General features: G+C 36.5%; 1 protein-coding gene across 6 annotated transcripts in view; it reads right to left on the reverse strand.

Moving 5' to 3' along the window:
- SCN1A (sodium voltage-gated channel alpha subunit 1) overlaps positions 1-15671 on the reverse strand; it is a 166850-nt gene that overhangs the window by 92945 nt on the left and 58234 nt on the right. For all 6 annotated transcript variants that reach the window (XM_021076172.1, XM_021076169.1, XM_021076173.1 and 3 more), the window contains exon 2: positions 2688-3000. In XM_021076172.1, coding sequence (XP_020931831.1) covers positions 2688-2951 — 264 coding nt within the window. In that variant the 5' untranslated portion in view covers positions 2952-3000. The remainder of the gene's footprint in view (positions 1-2687; positions 3001-15671) is intronic.

Consider the following 15671-nt stretch of genomic DNA (forward strand, 5'->3'; position numbering starts at 1 on the left):
TACATGCAACGATATAAAGTTTTACAGCTTGAAAATGCAAACACGTAGCTCAATCATGTGTCCTAAGAATGCCATGTTAGTTTTTAAGGATTTGAGTCCTGCAGGAACTTTCATTTGTATTTCTATTGAATGACTTCCATTTGAAGACTTGGCTGAATGTCAGTTCAATGTGAAATCAATAGCTGTGCCTCACCTTGGGGAAAACTCCTTCCTGATAACAATATTTCTCTTATCAGGTTGTGCTACTTGCACACTGTGATTTGTTCCAAAATGCCAAAATATTTTTCCTTCCTCACACAATGTGCATTTGAAGATAAGGACAGAAGATGTTAAAGGCAAGTTTGAATGTGAACCTAACAAACTTTATAGGGGTGACTTCAGCATAAGAATCTGGCTGACTAGTCATTCCTTTACAGTTGGTCTTGTACCCTCAGTTTTAATACCTTTCTTTTAACCGTTTGGAAGAGTTTACCTGATTGTTGCTTTCCAACTGCCTTTATATCCTTTGTTATATCTCATTCATTATAAACCAATCCTGGACAGATTTGTTTGGAGATAGCCTGTTAAGATGACAACTTTTATCAGTCTGAAAATGTTTTAATTTAAAGAAAAAGAGTGATTGGATGATCTGTTTTCTATCTGAAGAAGAGCTGCCCTTGTCAACCTGCATTGGTTTGGTCCTTCTCAATGTATTCATATATTGTTTCACAAATAAGGACACAACATGGGAACGGGGATGCTAGATTTCAACCCCATTTGATGAAGTGGTAGACTGTGGGTAGCTTTAATAATTTTTAGATGGCGATTACTACTGAAGAAGTGGGGGCTGGATGTCTGGGGGCAGCAAAATGCATGCTGAGGATGGAGCCCACTCATCCATGGTAAGAGTGGCTCTGAATAGACTGGATAGGTCCAATGGCTATAAAGTAACATACTCTAGTGTTAAGGAATTTCTGTCTAGAACACATTAGAGTCATTGCTTCAATAGTAATGTAATTTTTTTTTTTTTGTCTTTTTAGGGCTGCACCCTCAACATATGGAAGTTCCCAGGTGGGGGTCAAGCTGGAGCTGCAGCTGCCAGCCTACATCACAGCCACAGTAACACAGGATCTGAGCTGCATCTGCATCTGCGACCTACACCACAGCTCACTGGCAACACTGGATCCTTAACCCACTGAGCCAGGCCAGGGATTGAACCCACATCTTCATGGATACTAGTTGGGTTCTCTACTGCTGAGCCAGGACCATGATGATGAGAACTCCCGTAAAGTAATTTTAAATAAGTTAAAATGTTTGAATAATATCTACATTTTTACTTTTTTTATACAAATAAATCCCTCATAGTTTGCTTAATTGGGGCTTTAGCTTTTCAGATATCATATTAAATTAATTTCCAAAGGACTGATTTAAGGATAAAGTGAATTTTTTCTCATAATTTAAATGGCAGTTATGAAACAGATAATTGCTTACCTATTAAGATTTAATAATACAATGTTAAAAATTTAAAAAATTTAAAAAATTTAAATAAAAGATAATGAATCTAAGGAAAAATGATTAACCTCTTCACTGTAAAATGGGCAAATCAATTTTTAAAAAGGACAATGTGTTATACTTAAACTGGCTATATCTTGAAAACTTAAAAAAAAAAAAATCTGAACATAATGAGGTTTTACCTCTGAAAGCTGTGGTGGTCAATGAGAAGTGACTTACAAAATGGTCTCAAATCCACATACTAAAACTGCCAAACACATGCATTTGATAAAGATTAACTTGGCACAGAACTGTGTCAGTGACCAAGAACATTCTTGAAAGGTTGGGGGGTAATTTTAAGGCCAGTGTTTAACTAAGAGATTCCATCTGCTTAATTACAATCTTTGTGCTATACCTTTCCAGCAAGAGTTGACAAATACATTGTTTTAGGTGAAAAAGATAACAAAATGGTGCAAATTAACCAGTCTTAAATATAATCTAAACGCAACACAATAATCTTTTTTGATTTTATCTTTTTCTACACTTTTCTTCTTGGTTTGGTGAAATCATGGTCATAAGGAAAGGTTGAATGTTTAGTATAAAGTATTCACTTCAAGCATGAGTATTTAATATCATCTATATGTTCTTTAGAATACTATGTATTTGTTAGTTCTTACCAATATCAATCTTGGAAACCAAAAGATTAAATAACTTTTAAAACTGTAGTTTGTATAGGAATGTTGTTTTCCAAGTAAAAAAGTTTCTTCAGGAAGTTAACTAATGTATTATGTATGATACAGAAATTGAAAATGCTTGTGGCATCAAATTTTGTTCCATAAGAAATTAATACTAACATTTTTGAAGTCTTTATAAAGTGTGATACTTTCAGGACTTCCAGGTACGGAAAATCCAGAAATAGTAAATACAATCTCTGGGCAGAATTTTTTAACTTGTTAACTTAGCTGCCTACAACTATTTTTTTTTTTTTATTTTTAGTTATCTGTCGTGGTGCAGTTGGGACAGCTCCATCTGTTATGATATGATCAATTTATTTCTCATGTATATGCATAAATACATGCAAATGTGTTTTATTTCTTAAACAGAAGGACACTTAGATTTTGTGCTAACTTAGTTGTGCTTAGACTACTGGTGCTATAACAGTCCAAAGTATACTGTAGGCAATTAGCAGCAAAATATGACTGATAAACAACACTCACTTTCTTATTGATATAGTAGGGGTCCAGGTCCTCCAGCGGCTCTGACACCATCTCTGGAGGGATGTCTCCATAAATAAAAGGAAGGTTCTTTCCAGCTTCCAAGTCACTATTTGGCTTTGGGCCATGTTCATCGTCATCTTTCTTGTCTGGTTTGGGATTCTTAGCCTTTTCTTCTGCAATGCGTCTTTCAATGGCCGCAAGAGATTCTCTGGTGAAGAAGTTGAAGCTGTCAGGTCCTGGTGGTACAAGCACTGTTTGCTCCATCTTGTCATCCTGCACATTTTAATCACCATTTACTCTGCATATGAAAGTTCTAAAAAAAAAAAAAAAAAAGATACAGATACTGTAAGGAGATTAAGAGAAGGTCTTAAAATCTACAGACTCTGTCATGAAATATGAATAAGAAGGTTGAAATATTCGTTTCTAATGAAATCCGAGTGCAATTACTAAACAGAAATTATTTTTTTAAAATGACTCTTAAAAAAAAAAAAAAGAGTTCCCCTTGTGACTCAGTGGTTAATGAATCTGACTAGCAACCATGAGGATGAAGGTTCAATCCCTGGCCTCGCTCAGTGGGTTAAGGATCCGATGTTGCCATGAGCTGTGGTGTAGGTCGCAGACACAGCTCAGATCCTGTGTTGCTGTGGCTGTGGTGTAGGCCAGTGGCTACACCTCTGGTTCGATCCCTAGCCTGGGAACTTCCATGTGCTGTGGGGGTGGCCCTAAAAAAAAAAAAAAGCAAAAAAAAAAAAAAATGACCCTTTTAACAAAATGTTTAAGTATGCAAAGCGTATTGTCAACTCTAGGCATGAAGTCATCCAGCAGCTCTCTAGAACATATTCATCTTACATAACTGGAACTTTATGCCCCATGAATAGCAAATCCTCGTTTCCCCCTCCCCCAGCTTCTGGCAACCACCATTCTACTTTATGCTTCTATGAGTTTGGCTTAACAGACATTTCTATCTCAAGTTTTGTCAAACGTCCCATGTTTATTAATTCTTATGCTTTGCCAAGATGGGAACTATGCCATAACTTAAGAAAGTAGCTCAAGTATAGCCTTAATTAAAGTACATTAGCTAAATACAACCATGTCCCAAATGGGTTGTTTACTCTGTGAGCCACCCAGAAGCTGAGGATGTATCCTCATAGAGACCACAGTTAGCTCACCGACAGGATGAAGTAGAAAGGCAGTTGTCTCTGAGAGGATATAAAATCCAACCCTGTAATCCTCATAAGTGGCTCCTGGCCAAGCTGATCAGAACAGTTTGCTGCAGCCAGCCTTAATGACCAGTGAAAGAGCCACTGCTGTCCTGATTGAGCCTTCATCTATTCTGAGATAGAAACAACCAGAACTGGAGTTCCCATCGTGGTGCAGTGGTTAACGAATCCGACTAGGAACCATGAAGTTGCGGGTTCGGTCCCTGCCCTTGCTCAGTGGGTTAACAATCTGGTGTTGTCGAGAGCTGTGGTGTAGGTTGCAGACGTGGCTCGGATCCCGTGTTGCTGTGGCTCTGGCATAGGCCGGTGGCTACAGCTCCGATTCGACCCCTAGCCTGGGAACCTCCATATGCCGCGGGAGCGGCCCAAAGAAATAGCAAAAAGACCAAAAAAAAAAAAAAAAAAAAGAAAGAAAAGAAAAAAAAAGAAACAACCAGAACTGACCTGTCACGTCATTAGCAATGCTAGAGTCGGCTTACTTGAACAGGCACAGAAAGAGACAATCCAAGGTTAGACAAATGTCATTTATATGACTAAGAATGAGAGACAGACTTGACTGAAAAGAAATTACTAGATTGGGCTGCGGGTGGAAGAAGAAAGCCGTAGGTGCAGGAGACAGCAGGATTCTCTCATTTCAGGGTAAAAATTATCAGAAAGAAGACAATTCCCTGAGCTCCATAGGAACTGAAGTGCTTTTCTTCACTAAGGCAGTAATATTCTTGCTGATCCTATAGTCCTGTCCTGCTAAACAAATTATGAGGACCTCAGGCAAAACTCTCAACTCTATGGAGCAGTCAGTCTCGAGCTGTTGCCAGAGGCCAAATCCCAAATGTATTGTTTTAAGGCATTTAATATCAGCTCAAATTTCACGGATATTACTGAGCCAAAACATTTCAGAGCCTAAGCTACCTTGCAGCCATGAGTTTTATTTGGACACTTCATTAACTCATTAAGGTCAGAAAGCTATGATACGGTTAATTGCAGCTTTGGCATATATAACCAGCAACAATAAAATTGCGGCCATAACTACCTTTTGAGAGGTCTTATAGGAACTTCAAATTTCACTGAAGGAGGTTCCCATTGCTATGAGGTTTATGACTATTTTTTACTGGGTGACCAGAAACAAGAGGGCATGTAAATCTAAATTTGAACTCTCAGTCCATTATGTGAACTAATAAAACTTTCAGAGGTTTTTAAAATCTACCTGCAATCGGCTTAGGGCCTGGAAGAAGAGAAAAATTAAATCAGTAAACTGAAGTCAATGGGAAAAGAATATTTTGCCTTAAAAGTCTACTTCTCCCATAAGGCATCAGGAAAATACCATCATTTATTTATTTTAAAATAAACATTTAGGGATAACAAACATAGATATATGTATGAATTTATTTTTAACTATTTAGTTTTTGATTAAAAATTGTATAAATGACATAAATTCAAATTCCTGCATTTTTAGCATTTGTATGGTTTAACTTTATAAATTTAAATCTTTGATCTATTTGGAACTTGTTTTCTATGTGGAGTGAAGAAGAGATCCATTTTTTTCCCCAGTTATTCTAACATTGATTACTGAATAATCTAACTTTTTTCTGCCAATGCACTTTTTTCCACCAGTGTAAAACCCCCAGAGTCAGCAACAAACTCTACAAACCATAGACAAATTTTCATTAAAGTCAATTAAAAAATCAATGTTATTATTCAGCAATTTTCTGGAGGTACAGACCAATCCAATTGGCTGTGAGAAACCATTATATTATTTAATACTAAGGATGAAAGAAATAAAATATAGTTATTTGCATATTATATTATTGTGTGCCTAGAAAACTCAATAGAAACATCTGAAAATTCCTACAAGTGGTAAAAGAATTGAGATGGCTCAATTTCAAGAGTAAAATAAAAAAAATCAATAAATTTCCTTTATTGGGACAATACAACTTTAAAAATACAATGGAGGAAATTAGAGGTTTTCCCACTAAGATTAGAAACAAGGCAATGATGTCCCCCCTCATCGATCTTTTCAACATCATACTGGAAATCCTAGCTAATACAATAAGATAAGATAAGGAAATAAAAGGCATATGGACTGTAAAGGAAGAACTAAAAATGTCTTTGCTGATGACACAATTTTTTACATTAAAAAAAGAATTCAAAAGAATTAACAAAAGAACTCTTAGAACTAATAAGCAATTATAGCAAGGTTGCAGGATACAAGGTTAATTCACAAAAGCTTTCCTGTATATCAGCAATGAACAGGTAGAATGAGAAATTAAAAGTACATAACCATTTACATTAGTACCTTCACCTTTCCAAATAAATACTTCAGTATAAATTTAACAAATTATGTGTAAAATCTATATGAGGAAAATTATAAAACTGATCAAAGAAATCAAGGTACTAAGTAAATAAATGAGACATTCCCCTGTTCATGGATAGGAAGATTCAATATTATCAAAATGTCAGTTCTTCCCAAATTGGTTTCTATTGGTCTAGTGATCTACTGATTAATGAAATCTCACTCGAATTATTTTGTGAATATTGCCAAACTGACCTAGCTTTTTTTTTTTTTTTTTTTGTCTTTTGTCTTTTTAGGGCCTCACCCACAGCATGTGGAGGTTTCCAGGCTAGGGGCTGAATATGGAGCTACAGTTGCAGGCCTACACCAGAGCCACAGCAACTCGGGATTCGAGCCACATATGTGACCTACACCACAGCTCACGGCAACGCCACATCCTTAACCCACTGAGCAGGGCCAGGTATCGAACCCCTGTCCTCACAGATACTAGTCAGGTTAATTAACCACTGAGCCATGATGGGAACTCCATGACTCTAAAATTTACATGGAGAAGTAAAAGATCCAAAATGACAGTAAAATATTGAAGGAGAATAAAAAAGTTGGATAGTACCTGACTTTAAGACTTACTATAATGCTATAGTAATCAAGATAGTACAGTACTGGCAAAAGGGGTGAAACATAATAGAAATAGATGCACATAAATATAGTCAACTGATTTTTGATAAAGGATCAAAGGTAATGTAATGGAATAAAGACAGTTACTTCCAACAAATGGTGCTGGAACAATTGAACATCTACATGCAAAAGAAATGAATCTAGACACAGACTTTATACTCTTCACAAAAATTAACCTAAAATAGATAATGGATTTGTAAAATGCAAAACTATAAATTGCCTAAAAGATAACATAAGAGAAAATGTGGATGATCTTAGGCTAGGTGATGATTTTTGAAATAAACACAAAAAGCATGATCCTGAAAGAAATAATTGATAAGCTAGACTTCCTTAAAATTGAAAACTTCTCCTCTGTGAAAGACAATATCAAGAACATAAAAAGACAAGGCACAGACTGGGAGAAAATATTTGCAAAAGACTAAAGCTGATAAAGGACCGTTATTCAAAATATACAAAAAACTCTTAAAATTCAACAAATAAGAAAATGAGCAACTTAATTAAAAAATTGGCCAAAGACCTTAGCAAACACCTCATTGAAGAAGATATACAAATGGCAAATAAGCATATGAAAAGATGCTCCACATCATATGTCATCAGGGAAATGCACATTAAAACAACGAGATACCACTACATTAGAATGGCCAAAATCCAGAACACTAACAACACAAAATGCTGGCAAGGATGTGGAACAACAGAACTCTCATTCATTGCTATTGGGAATGTCAAATGGCACAGCCACTTTGGAAGAAATTTTGGCAACTTTTTAACAAAACTGACTCAGCATATGATCCAGCAATTGTCCTCCTTGGTATTTACCCAAATGAGTTGAAATCTTACATCCACATGAAAATCTGTACATGGCTGTTTATAGCAGTTTTATTCATAACCGCCAAAATTTGGTTACAACCAAGATGTCCCTCAATAGCTAAAAGGATCAGTAAACTGCAGTATATTTAGACAATGGAATTTTATTTAGTACTGAAAAAAAATGAGCGATCAAGCCATGAAATAACACGGAAGAAACTTAAATGCATATATTTACTAAGTGGAAGAAGCCAGTCTGAAAAGGCTATATACTGTATGATTCCAACTATATGACATTTTGGAAAAGGCAAAACTGTGGAAAGAGTAAAAATTCAGTGGTTGCCAGGGGTTAGAGGGAGGGGAGAGACGAATAGGTAGAGCACAGAGGATTTTTAGGGCAGTGAAACGGCTCTGTATGCTACTATAATGATGGATACATGTCATTATACACTTGTCCAAAACCACAGGATGTTCAACACACTTGAGTCAAGTCTAATGTAAACTATTGACTTTGGGGGATAATGATGTATCAACATAGGTTCATCAGTTGTAATAAATGTACCACTCTGGTGTGGGATGCTGCCAGTGGACAGTGCTTGTGTAGGAACAGGGCATATACAGAAACTCTACTTCTGCACAGTTTTGCTGTGAACCTAATAGTCTACTTAAAAGGGGGAAAATACACCTGATAAAAATTTCCTGGAGTTCCCGTCGTGGCGCAGTGGTTAACGAATCCGACTAGGAACCATGAGGTTGCGGGTTCGGTCCTGCCCTTGCTCAGGGGTTAACGATCCGGCGTTGCCGTGAGCTGTGGTGTAGGTTGCAGACGCGGCTCGGATCCTGCGTTGCTGTGGCTCTGGCGTAGGCCGGTGGCTACAGCTCCGATTCAACCCCTAGCCTGGGAACCTCCATATGCCACGGGAGCGGCCCAAGAAATAGCAACAACAACAACAACAACAAAAGACAAAAAGACAAAAAAGACAAAAAAAAAAAAAAAAAAAAAAAAAAAAAAAAAAAAATATAAAAAAAAAAAAAAAAAAAAAAAAAAAAAATTTCCTAAGCACCATGTAAAGATTTTTTAAAAGCTTTGAATAAACCTAAAAAGAAATACAAATGGGAAGAAGAGAATCTCCTATTCTGGGATAGGAATACAAAAACAACAAAGATAGGAAATTTCCCTACATTAATTAATACGTTAAATGCAGCCCCCACAAAAATAAGACTATTTTAGAACTTTACAAACTCTTTGAAATTTTAAATGGAAAATTAAACAAACAACCATAAAGATTGTTTAAAAGAAGTTCAGTTTCAAATTCCTCTTTAAGAGCTGTGTAAGATAAAGTGCTCAGAATTTCCAAATGATATATTTTTTCACTAATTTGTTTATTTTTGTTTAGTTTCATTGAAGTCCAATCTAATAATATTGTTTGTATCATTTCTGTCTCTTGGAATTTATTGAGATCTCCTTTTGCTCTATTAAAGATTATTTTTAAAATGACTTCATTAAGAACAGAGAAAAGAAGCTTATTCTTTGTTTTAAAGCAAGAGTTCAGTTTTATCTCAATTAAATTTACAATTGTCTTATTTAGGCATTCCATATCTGCTCATGTTTTTGTTCTAGTTGGTCTATTATGAGTTGTGAAAAGTGAATTAAATCTTTTTAATATGTTTCTATTTTTCTTGTAGGTTCTATAATTTTTGCTTTGCAAATTTCAATGCTATATTATTTGATGTTAGGTATTATAGTCAGATAATAAGGGCTTCAATACACTGCAAAAATCTGATTATAATACCTACACATCACATAAGATGGTATGTTTTGCTGATCTATTTGATTTCACCCTTTCCATTTCACTGCTTTAACACTTTCCTTAATGTGTGTGTGTTAGGCGTAAATGTGTTTGTCTATAGATATACTGTAAATATATATGACCACTGTGGCCAATCTCTGCCTTTCTGAGGGAGTGCCACATTAGAGATCATTGTCCATGAAACTGTGCGGACAGAGCAAAACTGACCAAAAGCCTTCCTATTCTCCAGAGATAGTCCATTTGAGAAAAAGCCCTCAAGGAAAACCTCCCTGATTACTGGCTGTTGGTACCAACTGGAGAAATAAACAACCAGGAAAATAGAAGAAAAGCACTTTACACTGACAAATACGATCACTTCGAATGCATTACATAATATAAATTAGTCCAGATACTGGAATTATATTTCTATATGAGCAACCTAACCCATGGTATAACGACATCATTCTGAGGTTAATGAAAGTGTTTCATCAACTTTAAGTAGACCTTATTTTCAAGTATTTCCAAAAAAACATTTATTTTAGATTAATTATAAGAACAAAAGAAATTTTTAAATTTATAATCTACCCCATAAGTTTACTTATGGAATATCTAAAAACTATCAAATACAATTAAATATTAATATTTGATCAGTTACAGAGAAAAAAGTTCTAAATTGTATTCGGAATCTATACACATTTGCTAAAAAATAGAGAAATAAACCCTGAGTTTTTTTCATTTACACTTAAAAGGGAATATCGCTCTTCAGTGTAAAAATTTGTAACTGAATACCTTAAGTGGTTCTAATTTATGAAATTATCTCAGATATGGGAAAGGGGAAATTACAAAATCTGTGGTGTGAGCTTACACTTTTATCTTTACACAAGAACCAGCATTTAAATGTGCCTTTGGGTTGACAGAGGAGTCTTTGCTCCTTTCAAAAGAGATGAAACAATACAACTTTCTTGGTGAGAAAAGACTTCAAAGATATGTATTTTCAAGATGAATATGATATGTATTTAGACAAAATGTAAAAGAAAATTAAAAGAGAGTGAGAACGAACTAAATAACCACAGCTGGGAACAAAAGATAACAGGAAATATATGATAACGGACAGCACCTTTGAAAAAATCTTTTTAAAATGGGGGAATAAATAGTGTAGTAGGCAACAGAAAAAAATGGAAGAGGAACAATCCTTTAGGAAGACCAGTAAAGCAAAAGTGGAAGCCAATTAGGTAAGAAGTCCTAAAGAAGATAAGGGAAAAAAAAAAAAAAAAAAAACCAAGAGAAAATAAGTGAAAGCCAGAGGCTGTGAAACAAAAAAGTCTGTAAAAAAGCAAAGTAGAATTTGTAAGTGTAAAGAAATAGTAAATTGATAGCAATAGCATAACCAATATTAACTAATGTGGGCAAAAGAAGAATGAAGGGGAATTTTATCAGAATGTACAAGTGTGAAATGAAAGTAATACTACAGTCTGATGATGCCAAACTGATATAAAAAGGGGGCAGCTAAGGGAGCCCTGGTTGTGGCTCAGCACATTAAGAACCTGATCTAGTGAGGATGAGGGTTTCATCCCTGGCCTCGCTCAGCGGGTTAGGGATCTGGGTGTTGCTGTAAGCTGCAGGGTAGGTCTTAGATGCAGCTCAGATCTGCTGCTGCTGTGGCTGTGGTGTGGGCCTCAACTGCAGCTCCAATTCGATCCCTCGCCTTCCATATGCTGCAGATGCAGTCATAAAAAGAAAAAAAAAATCTAGTAAGTGAAGTATTTTGGCAGAAATGAAAACTATCTTTAAAAATCTGAAAAACATGAGATACCAAAAACGATGATCATAATATTTAAATTTAGACAGTAGGTTATGCAGGATTAAAACTTAATAAGTTAAAAACTGATGAATTATCTTTCCATAGACAATTTATATTTTACTTCTATAATTTTTTTATGTTTTGCTAAACCTATTTCTATTTACCACTGAGCAGATCCCACTGTATAATTTATCAGCCCCACTCAATCTCCCCAAAGCTTTTTCTTTTTTATGGCCACATCTGCAGCATATGGAATTTCCCAGATCAGGGACTGAATCTGAGCAGCAGCTCTGACCTAAGCTGCAGCTGCAGCAACGTGGGATCCTTCAACTCACCGTGAGGAGCCAGGAATTGAACCTGCACCTTTGCAGCAAGCTGAGTCACTGTAGTAAGATTTTTAACCTACTGAGCCACAGCAGGAACCCCTCCCCAAAGCTTTTCTACCCAAAGCTATAATTATACAATATTGATATGTCTTTACCACCCTATACTATATAATTTGAAGTAAGGAAAATTCATATATCTGCAATTCTGTCTTTAAACTGATTTGATTTTCAAACTGAGGAGAAACCAAGCAGACTCCTGCCAAAATGACTGCCAGCTTCTTGTGGCCCCTGCTACTATTCTGAGACCCAAACCATCTGGGCATGGCAGTTCGTGAGGAAGTGTTTCAGTTGATTTTTGAGGTGTTTCTGCCACCCACTTTACAAAAGAATGTTACTGCCAATAATAATAATAAAAATAACTAGGCAAAATGTTATTCTTACGGTTGTGATCTCACATCATTATTTTTAACACCCAAGAAAGAAACTGCTTTTACATGGAATTTCGCAAGCCTAGGAAATATTGTTTTATGAATTTCTTTTCTAGAAATAATTGGGTTTGGCATGTTGATAATAAAACTCTTTACTTCATGTGGTTTTCAATAAGACCCATTTTTAGTACTACAATAGGGATTAACTAAACCACATATTTCATCCATGTATTTAAAACATTTACATTCTTTAAAAACTTTATTATCCACTCCTAAAATTTTCATGCTATATATGAGATTACATTTAAAGTAAGGTCACATGTCTGATACATGTCCCAATATACATTTGTTCATTTCAAGAGTATTTTTCAGAGCACCCTAAAAATAAAATACAGGCTATAAAATTCAGTCAATTCATCTAGTATCTTCATTGATCCAATATCAATAAACTACTTTGTTCAAATTGACAACATCATTTATTACTCTGTTGAATAAATAGTCCATATTTATTTGAGGTGTTAATGCAAATTTAACTCAAAGAGTGGAATTAAAAAGTGCTATATGTTGAACTAAAATAAAACACTGCCCCCTAGACATGTTTGGAATCAAGAAACATATAACCATCACTTTCTTATTAATAAAATTGTCTAATTATTGGACATCCTTTGGCTCACTATATAATTATTAAGTTAAATGTTTAGAGAAACAAAATATCGGACCTAATGTTCCAATCCAATCGGGTGCAGTAAACATCTAATATAATCCCAGTTTGGCAATATATTGACACAGTATTTCATGAATTGAAAAAAGATACATAGACTCATTCATATCAATTCCTATAATGTGCTTGACCATGTACACACTCCCAGAGCCCACAAGTTGTACTCCTGCCCCACAGAGAACTCACCTACTCAGTTTGGCTCTAATAGGCATTATCCTTTCTTTAATCATATTTTTCTTTGCCCAATAGGAAATTTTATTTGGAAAAAATTCATATGGTCCGGTCTTATGTGAAATTACAATTTCCAGACTATGACTTTATACCATTAATTTGTTTCCTAAATGCCTCAAATCACTTGATCACTGCCTAGTATACTATGCACCTGAAACTTAGTGGATTCCTGAGTAAAAAGATGCTTTAACAGTATGAAGTGTTGAAATTTATGTGTCCTTGACTTGGACTGAGAGCTTTAGCCATCAGAAAATCCGTTGTATGGTGGCATGGTAATGCAACATAAGTTTGTGTTTTTTGTTTATATTTTTCCTTTCTCTATCATTTCAAGTAAATTGAATTGTGGGATCTTTATTTCCTTAGGAATTTTAGTGGAGCTGTAAACTGGAGCTGCTTAAAGTCCATGCCTTTTTCTTTTCTTTTCTTTTCTTTTTTTTGCTTTTTAGAGCAGCACCCACGGCATATGGAAGTTCCCAGGCTAGAGGTCGAATCGGTGCAACAGCTGCTGGCCTACACCACAGCCACAGCAATGCAGGATCCAAGCTGTGCCTGTAATCGCCACCACAGCTCATGACAACACCAGATACTTACCTACCAAGTGAGGCCAGGGATTGAACCTACATTCCTATGGATACTAGTTGGATTCACTACTGCTGAGCCACAACGGGAACTCCCATACTATTTTTTCTTTCTTGGTAAAATCTTAAATGTGTTGCAGACCGAGGTTAGCAGTTGCATAGGTGAGTGGTGAGCACCTTTAAATGGGAAAGGGGTTGGCAGTGCCCTGGATTGGCAACAAAATCAGCCAAGAGACAGCTGACAGAGAAGATCTTAGTCTTGCCAAAAACCCCTGTACATCTAGCACAGAGGAGAAGATCTTACAGACTTGAAGAGTGAATTGGGCCCCATGGTGGAATTCAATTGTGCAAGGATATACATCTCTACCAACTGCCATGTTGACTCCCAGGCCTTTCCAGTAGGTGGGGTTCTTGAAATGTACGTCTTTGCTCCAGTGTCCATTTGACCATGTGACTTGTGTAGCCAGTGGAATGTAAGACAACAAACACAGTCTTCAACCAAACAGAAGCTTTCAAGGCAACACTGTGGTTGATCCAGACTCTGATTCTTTTCCTCTGCCCAGAGCTTAGCATGTCTTAAAGAGGGGCTGGGTCCTGGGATCGGAACACACATGGAGCAAAGCCGCCAGAGCCAACTGACGGCCACTAACAAGTCTGTAAAGTACTGAGATTCAGGGTTGTCTCACATAGCAAAGCTAACCAACCTGTTCATGAGAGCCACCAATCAATGACCAGATTGCTAAATGGATTAAACAAGTAGCTATCTCTTACACAACCTTTGACTAAGATTCAGCCTATCAGGCTCTGCCTGTAGTTCTGTCATGAAAAAATCAAGTACCATTAGGATGTTTGTTTGTTTGTTTGTTTTTCCTTAGAGAGAAGCTAGTTATAAAAAGTCAGAGGGTGGATAGCCCACATTGTAAACCTCGTGAAATTTAGGTCCTCTTCTTGATAATCCTACTCAGAGTAACTGAAGGGAGTTCTTCAGCATACAATTGACGCGTCTGTATTAAGAATACAGCAATGGCCTTAATTATAAACAAATCATTTGTTAAATTCTTTTTGTTAAAGAAGTTTCCCACATTAGAAATAATCTTATTTTGGTGGGTGAGAGAGCAGAGATTTGGGAGGACATAAAGTGTAGAAGACAGGACTTCCCATTGTGGTGCAGCGGAAACTGATCTGACTAGGAACCATGAGGATGAAGGTTCGATCCCTGGCCTTGCTCAGTGGGTTAAGGATCCAGCGTTGCTGTGAGCTGTGGTGTAGGTCAGAGATGCAGCTCGGATCTTGCATTGCTGTGGCTGTGGCATAGGCTGGCAGCAACAGCTCTGATTAGACCCCTAGCCTAGGAACCTCCGTATGCAAAGGGTGCGGCCCTAAAAAGACAAAAAAATAAAAATAAAATAAAATAAAAAATTAGGAGCTTTAAAAATAAATAAATAAATAAAAATAATAAATAAAGAGTAGAAGACATAGATCACAGCTAGGTGTGGGGTTACAGATTTTTGAGAGACTGGGTGTGAGGGGAAAGGCAACAAAAGCCTAATGTGGGCCTCCTAGGTCTGTTTCCCAGGGAATGAGGGAGGCACACCTGGGTCCAGACTATACACAGCAGACTTCGCTGGATCACAGAAATGCAGAGGCCAGTTCTGTTCCTCTCCTCATGCTCCCTTTCTTCTTGCTCATCTTTTCTGTCCCAACTCTCCTTGATTCTCCATTCTCTTCCTTTTCCTCAGCCTCCATCTCACTTCCTTTGCTCAACTTTCCTACCCTCCCCTTCCTTTGCAGAAATGTCAGGAGTTCATTCAATTTTTTCTGGAAAACCACTGTCAAAAAGTAATTTAATATAACCCCTCGCAAAGATATAGATGGAATGAATGACTTTATTCTTGCTGCTTTCTCTCAAGCAGTGGAAATCATTTGTTCCAAGGGCCCTGGTCAAGCTGGGGGTTGTGTAGCTATACGTAGCACCCACCCAATGGCAAATGCTAGAGTCAGCATTTGTCCGTTTATGGCTCTGGGACAATAATGGGAGGAAAAAAAATCAGGATTACTTGGTATAATTCCCACTGAAGGAAAACAGAAGCCAGCATTTGAGCACAAGATGTCATGAGAGG

Source organism: Sus scrofa, chromosome 15 (genome assembly GCF_000003025.6).
Source record: "Sus scrofa isolate TJ Tabasco breed Duroc chromosome 15, Sscrofa11.1, whole genome shotgun sequence".
Classification (NCBI taxonomy): domain Eukaryota; kingdom Metazoa; phylum Chordata; class Mammalia; order Artiodactyla; family Suidae; genus Sus; species Sus scrofa.